Here is an 11946-nt window from a genome sequence, read left to right on the forward strand (position 1 = left end):
AGAACAGACCTTTGTGAAACTCCGAGCAAACGACATCAAGCTCAACCCCAAGAAGTGTGTTTTTGGGGTCCCAAGGGGTATGCTGCTAGGTTTTATCATTTTTTAGCATAACATCAAAGCCAACCCAGAGAAGATCTCGGCCATCATGAGGATGAGCCGATTCAGAACATAAAGGGGGTATAATGAGTTACAGTGTGCCTTGCCATGCTCAGCCGCTTTATCTCGCGCCTCGACGAATGAAATCTCCACCTCTATCGGCTCCTAAAGAAGGCTAACTGTTTTGAATACACGCCCAAGGCCTAAGAGGCACTTGACATGGTCAAGCAGCTTCTGACGAAGGCCCCAATCCTGTCCCTCCTGACCGATGGGGATCCGCTTCTGCTCTACATCGTGGCCACCCCACAAGTGGTCAGTGTCACCCAGGTGGCAGAGGGAGAAGAAGAGGGACACGCCCTCAAAGTGCAGCATCTCATATACTACCTTAGCGAGGTCTTGTCCGATTCCATGACCCGCTACCCCCAAATCCAAAAGCTCTTGTACGCCGTCCTCATCGCCAAAAGAAAGTTGCGTCACTACTTCGAGTCGCATCCAGTGACAGTCGTGATGTCCTTCCCTCTCGGCAAGGTTGTCCAAAACAGGGATGCCACGGGAAGAATCGCCAAGTGGGCACTCGAGCTGATGGGTCAAGGCATTTCATATGCCCCCTAGACGGCCATCAAGTACTAAGTGCTGGCTTGATGTCCGGGGTGACTCCCAGCTGGTCATCGACTAAGTCATGAAGGAATCAAGCTGCCACAACGCAAAGATCGCTGCATATCACCGAGAAGTCCGCCAGCTAGAGGACAAGTTCGACAGTCTCAAGCTCAATCACATCTCGAGATGTCTCAACGAGGCGGCCGACGCGCTGGCGAAAGCGGCGTCTGGCCATGAGCCAGTGCCGACAAGCATCTTCGCCAGTGATCCGTATGAACCCTCGGTCCACTATGAAGAGCCAGAATGTGCCAGTGATGGGTCGCCTACCTTGGGCTCAGGGGCTAACCAGCCGTCGGCTCCATCCGACCCCGAAGTCATGGAGCTTGATGAGGATCCAGTGATAGAGCCTGACCCTCTGGCCGACTGGAGGGCGCCTTACCTCGACTACCTCCTCCATGAGGCACTGCTGACGGACAAAATGGAGGCTCGATGGCTCACACGTCGCGCTAAGTCCTTTGCCGTTATTGATGGCGAGCTCTACAGGTGAAGCAACACCGGGGTCCTATAGCGCTGCATCCCCATTGAACAAGGGATGCGGTTGCTGAGCTATATCCACGGTGGGGTTTGCTATCACCATGCCACGCCTAGAACCCTAGTCGAAAACGCGTTCCGACAAGGCTTCTACTGGCCGACCACGGTAGCCTATGGCAGAACCACCTAATCTAATGCCTCCTAGGAGCACTCGTCTTCCACTAGACACTAAGCACCCATGGGGGAACACCAAATTACTCGGTTCTGTCGGGCACACCCCCAGGGAGAACCCGAAAATCCATATTTTTCCATCAGGATCACAAATAAGAGAATAAAGCTTACATCATTCTTAACCATTTCTTACATCACTTTACATGTACATCAGAGTATAATATTTATTATTATAACAGCGAAATAAAATCATATTATCAGAGTTATGAATAATTTAATTGAACAGGGAAATATAAACATGTGATCAGAATTACAGTGGAAATAAATATTTATTCATGACATAATGACGCATTGATAAATGAACTATGACAACAGATTATAAAAAACTTCTGTTTATAAAAACATTTGGTGAGAGTTATAAATAAAAATTATGATTGTAGCGTAAAGTAAATCCTCTCTGAGCCCATCAGGAGGAATCCACACACAAAGGTCAGCTGTAGCCTCCACCTATCACCTACAACAGGGGGAATAAAACCCTAAGTACTCAATTGTACTTAGCAAGACTTATTCGATAGGAGGAAAGAAAAGACTCTAAGGACATGCAAGGCTATCTGGCTTGTGGGTTTATTGCATCTGCAGGAGCATTACTAAAAGTGTGTCCTTATATTCGATTTTTATTAACAGCCGCATTAGTTCATTAACTAACCATTCTATGTAAGCACCTGTGCTACTTCAAGCAGGTGGTAAGCAATCAAATTTCCTTTTTTCATTCCATCTTTTATCTTTCAGTTCTTACTACGGTGCTAGGCCCAAAAACAAGCCATATCGGATTGCCCGACGATTCGCGAATCAATGCCCCCAGCTAGGTACATCAAAAACACATGCCCCGCTTATACCCAAGGCACAAGCAGAACCAACCCATCACCCTCTTGTCCTGGGTGTCCAGGTCCCCGTCCAAACTAGGACTCCAAACCCCCGCCCCTAAGTTCCAGACTCAGTGCGGTGTAAGGACCTCCTAACCCAAAAACTACCAAGACAGTCGGTCCAGAAAGAGCCAGATCTATGACAAGAGAGCAACAAGTCTTTCAAGTGTCCATACCCAAGTATGTGCTCAGAATAATAAGTCTGTGACTTGCCTCAAGTCTTATGCAACGGCCAGTCCTTAACCGACATGGACAGGGAAAGCAGTGTAACCAAGCCATGCCCTGCGTCCATGGTGACACAACCTCTTACACCTACCAATACCCAAATCATATCCCTACCTGGTCACTATTTGTCCTTTCCACCATTTATATTCTCCAAGTGATAATAATATAGTAATATATTTCCTATCTCTCACGAGTGACAGGTAATCACTCGACTTCTACCGGAGTCCTGTAGCATAGCACTCTACACAATCCTGTCATACTAGTAAGAGTCATATGATAAGATATATATATATATATGCAAGTGGGTTTTATTCAACTCCTTAAAACTTAATGCACAAATATAATTTAAACGGTAGAAAAGTAGAGGTTATGCACCGGGGCTTGCCTGGGTAAGATATATATTAAAAAGTTAGTATCTGCATTTTCAGATCATCCACCATCAACTGAATAAAAAGCCCATTGTATTATCTCCTAGAGATAATACTATTACACCATCATCGAATTCCCAATCATCCTTTAATTGATCCATTGATCCATCATCGTACCTATATGATATGCATTGATGCAAATGCATAGATGTAAATAATCAATGACAGCCGAAATGCTTAGAAACTTGATCACGCCTCACAAGCTAACGAGCTCGTTCTAACGGCGTCCTACTTAGGCTATATATCCATGTTGTCGAATCAGGCGTTACTTCCCAACCAAAGTTTTAGTTATACAACCCAAGTTATTTCTTTATTTCGTTCTATCAATTTAACCTTTATTCACAATAGGACATCATTATCTATTTAGCAAACTAATTATTCTGGAGCTACAAAAATTATAGTGAGTACCTAATATTATTAGGAGCCTACTGTACAAATTTCAGATTCAACAATATTACCAATTTATCACAATAATTCCTACAAATTTATATTTTTATAATATTAAGTATCTTAAATTAATTATATAGCTTTCAAGAATATTATCAAACTATGTGAACAAAATATACTAACAGGTAGATCATAATTTTAGGAACTCAACAAAACTGGTTTCATAATTTTTGGATTTCTCTACTATTTTATATTGATTTTACAAGTTAACTAGAAACCTATTTTAGAAAATCATTTAGAAAAATAGGAACACCGGCGGTAACCAAATCGGCCCAGCGGCCTGTGATAACGGCGTGGCTAGCCTGGCACCGCGAGCACATGGACGGCCTTGTCGAGGCATCGAGTAGGCCGAGACCACGGGTGCGCAGGGCGCGCAGCCTAACAGGCTGGAACCGACCGGCCCCGGTGGGGGAGCCCAACCCGCGGAAGCAAGCGGGCACGTGGCCCAGCGCGACATGACCCACCGGTGCGTGCACGGCCTAGGCGGCAGCGGCGATGACACTTTTGTGAAACAACCCCTGATCTTTCCTCAATTTAACCTGTGGTACAAAAACACTATTCATGCAAGTCACTGACTTTGCAAAAAGAACCCCATATTCGTTTCTATTCACCTTTCACTCCTTCCTTCCCTTCCCATGAGCAGAGCACAGAGTAGAGGAGGTACGAGATGAGTGGATGATAGCAGGGATGGCCACGGGGTGGTATGGCATGCTTGCGCATGGTGCTTGGTGCTCGACGAAGAGGCACGCGGGGAGCGACACCGGCAGGACTGCTCTGGGCGAGCCTAGCACGCTCACGCACGCAGAGGTGACGGCACGGACACTAGGGGCAGAAAGCAGACACTGGGGTATCGAGCACGAAAGAAGAGCGTGGATGAGCCAGCTGGTGAGGCGCGGCTCCTCGACGACACGGACTTCGCCGATGGCGGGCGTGAAGGTGAGGCGGTACGGAGCTCGGCGTGAGGCGAGCGTGAGCCTAGGGCGCACGGCGCGGCCGTGGTGTGAAAACAGGCCAGGCGGCGCAGACGCCAGCAGCAGGGGCGAGCAGGAGCTGGGGCAGCGACTCCAGCGTGGGCAAGGGGACTCGCGCACGCTCACCAGCCCACACGAAGGGATCTGGGCATAGTAGGCGTGGCCAAGGCACATGCTATGGGGCAGCGGACCAGCGCGGGCCGAGAGCGCGATGTGTGCTCATGAGGGAGACAGGGCGCGGCCATGGCGCTACGGTCCAGAGCGAGAAAGGAAAGGGCAGCGCGTACTCAGGGCAGCGGGACGAGCAGCGCACGCTCGTGAGGTGGCTTGGTGGCAGGGGTGCCGCGCGAGGCAAGCAGGGGAGGGAGCGGCACCATGGAGCAGCAGGGACGGCGCGGGAATGGTCGCTCGGCCTTCGGCTGACATGAGCGGTGGGAGGTGGTGCAGATCCCGATGGCGTAGTCCACCATCGCAACGAAGGACGGCGAGCCATTTGGGGGTGCTCGGCATTAGAGACAAGCAGGTGTAGTAGAGGGCAGCATGGTCCGCAGCGGGAAGCAGCGCCAGACCACGCGGCTCGGCGCTGGAGGCTCATGGTCAGAGTAGAGTAGTGGGTGATGCCATGGGACAATGCGAGCTTGGGAAGGGAGGGCGGCATGGTTCACAGCGGGAAGCAGCACGGGACCATGCGGCTCGGCGCGCTCGTGAGGGGAAAGCCGGCGACATCGGCGTGCAGCGGCGCTGGTCGAGCGGCTCCAGGCGATGCGGTGTGAGGCGCGTGGTCACAACGGGGAGCTACGGTAGTGGCGCTGGGGCACAGCCTGGCAGGTGCTGCGGCTCGGACGTGGTGCACGGCAGCGCGGGCACGGGTGCGCCGCGCGTACGGTGGCGGCGAATCGGACAGAGCAGTGCTGGGAGCGAGTGGAGACATGCGCGGACGGAGTGCGCGGCCGGGCAACGTGGGCGTGGACAAGCAGAGGAACTCGGTGCTCTCGCGCGCTATGGCCGGGCGACGGTGGCTGGAAGGCAGGGGAAAAAGGGAGGGAAAGAGGGACTGGTCTGGCACGGCTGGCCTCATCGTTAGCGCGATGCGACTGCGGAAGGGACAACACAGCACAGGCAGAGGCAGACAACAGACAGAGAAAAGCAAGGAGACTCGTGCAGTTTGCCACCAATTTCCAGCACGCCAAAGGACACGGCGTGCGTAGGAAGGTGAGAGGACACATCGTGGGCAGGGGCAGAACCATGTGCTGAATTTCAGACGCCCAGCGCAGTGGACCAGTTCAGATGCGATTGGATGGAGGCTTGCAATGCAGAGAAATGCAGAGCCACAACGAGAACAAGACGATGAATAATTACCATGCAACGAGTACGCTGTACGCCAGGAAAAATAAACGAAGCTGCTACGCTCTTTCTCTCATCAGTTCGTGCTTATCAACATAAACCCATGAGTATATATATCGTTCTATTTATTAATGAATTTTATTCTATTTATAAAAGTTGCTTTTCATGCTTAATCAAATAGGACAAACCGTTGGCTAGCATCATCGTTCGGCATTCCTAACTATCTTTACGCATTGAGTAATTTAATTTGGGTATTTATTCAAGTCCGAAAAACTAAGTCACACACGATTCCCTTATTATGACAAGTACGTTTTAAATCAAAAATTCGGGAAACTCATTTCGAAAATTTTTCTTAGGCCTAAATCGCGGTGCTAAACAAGCTCGTAACACCAGGGATGTTACTTAGCCGACGCTGAACATATTATGCGCACCTACAAAGGGTGTCAACACTACGCTAGGCAGACCACCTACCGACTCAAGCACTCCAGACGATCCCCATCATGTGGCCGTTCATGGTTTGGGGGCTCGATCTGGAAGAACCTCTCAAGAGGGCGCTCGGGGGCTATACGCACTTGCTTGTCACCATAGACAAGTTTACAATGCGGGTAGAGGCTCGATCGATCTCCGCGATCAAATCCGAGCAAGCCGTGCTGTTCTTCCTTGACATCGTCCATCGCTTTGGAGTCCCGAACTCCATTATCACGAACAACAGCACGTAGTTCACTGGAAAGAAGTTCCTCCGATTCTGCGATGAATATCACATCCGCATCGATTGGGCCGCCGTGGTGCACCCCCGCACGAACATTGCCAGGGATGATAGGATCGGAAGAATTGACGTTGGAGACTTGAGGTATCACTGATTGGAGAGAAGAGGGTTTGTCAAACCCTAAGAGCACACCTAGAAAAATAAAAGGTAGGGCTATTTTTTTAGGAATATGGAGATGTGCATATCCTTGCTAATCAGACCTAGTAATTCAACGGACATAATAGATCATACATGATGTCACGTAGCTTGGTGTTGGTGGAAGCTTTGTTGCTAGTGATGATAGGATCAGAAGAAGTGATTCTGGGGATGTGAGGGATCACTGATTGAAGAGGGTTGTCAAACCTTAAGAGGCTAAGTGTACACCTAGAAAATGAAAGTAGAGCTATTTGATGCAATATTGTTTGTGCTGCCCTTGCATCCGGCTTAGAAATCAACCCAATTTAAGTAACAACAAGCTTAACCTAGTCATTAGATTAAGCTGATGGCCGGGTTCCTATTCCACGCTTAAGGCATGATGGAGTCTGCATATTTATATGAGGTGGGGTTTTTTAAAGACAATCTAAGTGAAATTTCAACACATTTCTCTGCCCGTTTGCTTCGCTAAAAAAATAAGCCAAAACACTATTCCCGCTAATTTGTCGTGGGAGAAAAACACTGTTCCGTCTGAAAAAACAAGCTGAAAAAAATGAATTATAAGAGAAATGAACCGGGCCTTAAATTTTTTTGTGCTGAACTAGTCAATACTTGCGGCAACATTTTTCTCCCTCTCCTTGGCCACCGCTGTTGTGCCGGCTTGCCACAAGGATCCCATTAAGCCGGTTGAACTCCAATAGTCCAATGTACCATGATACCAAACTCAGTTCTCAATCACGATTCCTTATCACGCCCTGAGTTAGAGAAGATAATACATGTGAAAAGATTAAATATCTAGGAATGCACAGAAAATCGAGCAAATCAGCCAAATAATGAGAAAATAGGGACTCCAAGTGTCCTGAAACACTCAAGGACTAGGTAGCTTTGTTGCCGCGAAAATTTTGATCCACGCGACACCACGATCTAGCCAAATTACACCATCAACAAGCTTTTTACCGATCGAATGCAAGAGTTAATTAGTACATCTGGGGTTTACATTTACCCCGTTCCAAATCACAGCCTAGCTTGTGAACCGTTTACATTTATTCATAATGTGCTCTAGAATTCCTAGAGTCCGAATTCAGGGCTCCCATGTTTCTTGAGAAAACTGGTATCAGCACCCATGCTATTTTTGGGCTACGTGCCGAGCCAGCAGGCAGCCATGTTGCCTCTCACTGTTCATCTCATGCATGGGTTGCTGGCAATGGAAGGCGCGGGGCCGCCCGCCAGGGAGGCACGGGTGGGGGTGATTGGTTGCATACAGGAGGCCATCCTAAGCCCTATCCTAGCACTACTCGGTGTACTTGGCCGTGTTTGGATGCCTGCCTCGCATCCTTTCTATGGTCCATCTCATTCATCTTCATCCCTCCGTCCCGTATGGATCCGTCTTCTTGATTTCTACTTTTCTCGCGATGCAGGACGACGGGATGCACTCATGAAACAGAGGTCCATGTGTGATGTGTCATACACTCAAAACTCCCATCCATGCATGCAACCAAACAAGATCTCATCTTATACTGAACCAACAACAAAGACAACCAAACATAACTGAGTGCACGATTTAAACATGTATCTCACCATTCTTAACCGGCTCTCCATCTCTCAGCTCCACGTTACCAAAGCAACCAATCACCCGCCAACTGCACGGGGCTCCGGCGGCCCGGTCGGCGAGAACGCTGCACGGCGCGGGGCGCCGCCTGCCGCTGCCATTCACGAGTCTGCCGTCCTACGCTGCCGCACTGTTACCCGATGCGGTCTGCGGCTACAACCGGTACGGCGCTACGACCGTCGCCTGCTCCGAGTCCAAGCTCTCACGTCGCCCGTCATTTCAGCCGTCTCAGCTCCCCAACACCCGCATACCCTGGCCGCCAAGTCGCCGGCCAGACCTGCAGGCGTGGCCTGTGGGCAGGCATGCATGCTGTGGCAATGTGGCCAAGCACAGGCCACATGCACAGCGCGCGGCACAGGCCACATGCACAGCGCGCGGCACAGGCCACATGCACAGCGCGCGGCACAGCGCCAGGGTGTTCGGATGGTATAGTTTCGGTTGGTTTGTGCTTCCCCGAAACCAGCTGAAATAAGATCCACCAGCCGAACACCGTGGCGAAAAGCTCCGTAGAAAGCTCCTGTTCATCATCACTGCTTTGCTCTGCTCCCTAGAAACCATGGCGAAATGCTCCGGTTCACGCACATGGCGCCACTGTCGCGGCCGGCCGTCCAGAGGCTAGCTGTGGCTGTGAATGAGCGCATGTGTGTTTTGGGCCTTTCGGGGTACGGGAAGGGACAAGATTTCCAGGGAGAGCTAGCCATGGACCCATGGTTGGTGGGCCGCCGTGTTTTGTTTTTGCTGCACTGCACTCACACGCACAACTACTCCCCTCGGTCAAAAAAAAAAAGAGAAAAAAATTCTCGTTACCTCAACGTTTATGAAAGTCTATTTTTTCTTCATGAACTGTAAAACCAAGTGTACCACCTTCATGAACTTTTAAAACCATTCATTTTACCTCTGATCGGTTATAAGCGGTTTTCAAAGATGGTTTTGTCTTTTTCTTTTTTTATCTATTTCGACTAAATCTTTGAAAAATCATAGTAAATCACACAAAAATCATAAAATAGAAAATCTAAATTTTTTGGACTCTACATGGGTAAATCTACACAGTGAACATATAATATGGTATGCTTTGATACAAATTTTTTACTGTAGCTTTAGATCCATGCTTTTCTATAATCAATTCATAGCTGCAGTTTCTATAGTTCAATTGTGGTGAAATTTTTATAGTGGGCTAATTGTTGTATGCTTGAACTGTAGAAAAATTTGGAGGTTTTATATGTGTACCATTAAAAAAGATGGCCCTATTCTACATGCCACTAAAAAGTTCAGGCGCACCCAGGTGCCATGACACTTTATTTTTTTTGTCTCCTAAGCCATTCCGTTCACCTTCTATTTGATCTTCACCGTTTGACAGCCCTAACTTGTGGACCCGGTCGGTGACAATGTCCAAAATACCCTTCTCTCACAATCATATCCCCTCTCTGTTCGGTGGGGCCAAGCTGTCAGCGACCCAGCACCTTCTTCCTCCTCAAGAAGAGCAGCGTGAGCCGAGGGTCTGGCCAGCGAGATCTTCATAGCCGGGGCGGAGGTCGCTCGCACACGTGTCCGCTGGACCAGCACTACCGAGCCCACCGGAGATCCGCCTTCTTCCTCTTCCTGCTGCTCACGATATCGCGGCCCGCGGTGGTGGCATCCCACTCGAGGTGCTGGACGTCGACGATGCTGAGGCGCTCGACGCCAAGCCGGCGTAGGGAGGCGTCGATAGTGGGCTTACGGACGGAGGCGTACACCTACGTGCACTCATGGCTGTACCCAGCGGCGGCCATGTGGGACACAATGGCGCGGAGGTCCGCGGCGGCGGCGGCAGGCAGCAGTTCGATCTCGTGGATGCCCTGGAGCGAGCGGTAGGCGGTGCTGCGGCGGCTGATGGAGGAGGACACAGAGTCATCCTCGTCGTTGGCAGCAGCGTGAAGGTCAGTGGAGGAGGCAAAGTTGGAGCGGTTGCTATTGATGGAGAGAGAGCTGAGGTCGGCGAGCGCCTCGATCTCGAGGTTGAGGGCGTGCGACAACAGCATGTGGCAGAACTCGTCCTCGAGCCGCGCCTTGGTGACCTGCACGACGCCGCTCCCCACCACCGAGGACGCCGAGGACGATGAGAGGCGGCGTGGGCTCCCGACGGCCGCGGGTGACAGCGGCGCGAGCTGGTGCAGGTCATCGACGGCGCGGAGGAACTGGTCGGCCTTGGCCTGGTCCCCGCCGCTGTCGAATAGCATCGGCTCGTCCTCGCCGTCGTCCGCTGAGACCGAGTCCCACCACATGGCTGAAGGTTGAAGATCTCTTTACATTTTAGCCCTACACTTTCTATCTTATAAATTCGTTGTATAATGTGTCTTGTGAATCTTCCCGATAGCCCCCTGTTAAACTTTGCACAACTTGTTTGGTCAGCGAGGTGAGGGCATTTGGGACTTTTTCCAACGCAGATTGACACCATTAGATGGAAAAGTAGACGGAATGGCTTGGGAGGAGAAAAAATAAAGTGTCATGGCACCTGGGTGCGCCTGAATTTTTTAGTGGCATATAGAAAAGGGCCATTTTTTTAATGGTACACAGTTAAAACTCTCTAAAAATTTCGTACTCATTAGATCATGTATAACTTAGTTATAATTTAACCATCCATAACTAAGTTATACATGATCCAATAAGAATGAAATTTTACCATAAAAATAATTAGCGTATAATAATTAGCTTACCATAAAAATTTTACCACAATTGGACTATACAAACTGCAGCTATGAATTAATTACATAAAAGCATAGATCTAAAGCTACAACAAAAAAAATTATACTAAAGCATATCGTATTATATGTTCACTGTATAGATCTACTCATATGGAGTCAAACAAAATTAATTTTTCCATTTTATGATTTTTCTGTGATTTACTATGATTTTTCAAAGATTCAGCCAAAATAGATAAAAAAGAAAAAGTAAAACCGCCTTTGAAAACCGCTTATAACCGGTTAGGGAGGTAAAATAAACGGTTTTAAAAGTTTAAGGAGGTGCTTTACCTGGTTTTAGAGTTCAGGGAGAAAAAGAAGACTTTCACAAAAGTTAAGGGAGATAATGAGGACTTTTTCCAAAAAAAGAGAGACTTTAAGATTTGTACATGTTAAACTAGCTTAACTTTGGCTAAATTTTCTAAAAAAGGCTTTAACTAAATTTGTAGTGACTATAAAAATATATTTTATAACTAATTTAATAATACTTATTGTGTGTATTTAACTTTAATCAAATTTTAAGTTGTTTGATCTCTCGAAAAAATAAGAATTGCATTTTTTATGGATGAAGAGAGTACGAGATGGGAATCGGAGGGAGAAGCTTTAGTTCCATTAGATGTAGGATTGGTTGCCGAAAGCGTGGTAGCTCGGTTGGTACCTGGAGCACTCCCTCCCTTGTGCATGCTATCTTTACCATTCATTTTTTCTAAAAAAAAATGATCCGAAGCTCTCTTTCAATTAAAGTAGAAGAGAAAAAAAAAGAGTTCAATCTTGGCAGCTGCATAGATGCTCAAAGGCCGCCGTAGCAAGGGCAACAATAGCTCCCTGGATTTCGAACCGTAGCTCTTTTAAGTTTTGATATAAGTCAAATTTTCTGATCTTGATCAAGTTTATGGCAATGGCTTAGGCTAGAATCATTGAAGACATGTAAGCATTAACTGTTAATGTTGAATATCTACAACTAATTAAAATTACTTATATTAATTTGC

The 11946-nt window shown here is 48.2% G+C and overlaps 1 protein-coding gene across 1 annotated transcript; it reads right to left on the minus strand.

The window, feature by feature from the left end:
- Nucleotides 1–9973: 9973 nt before the first annotated feature.
- Nucleotides 9974–10501, minus strand: LOC136454145 (uncharacterized). Its single transcript, XM_066454681.1, has one exon. The coding sequence runs from the start codon at nt 10499–10501 to the stop codon at nt 9974–9976; it is 528 nt and encodes a 175-aa protein (XP_066310778.1).
- Between the last annotated feature and the right edge of the window lie 1445 nt (nt 10502–11946).

The sequence above is a fragment of the Miscanthus floridulus genome, chromosome 5, assembly GCF_019320115.1.
Source record: "Miscanthus floridulus cultivar M001 chromosome 5, ASM1932011v1, whole genome shotgun sequence".
Taxonomy (NCBI): domain Eukaryota; kingdom Viridiplantae; phylum Streptophyta; class Magnoliopsida; order Poales; family Poaceae; genus Miscanthus; species Miscanthus floridulus.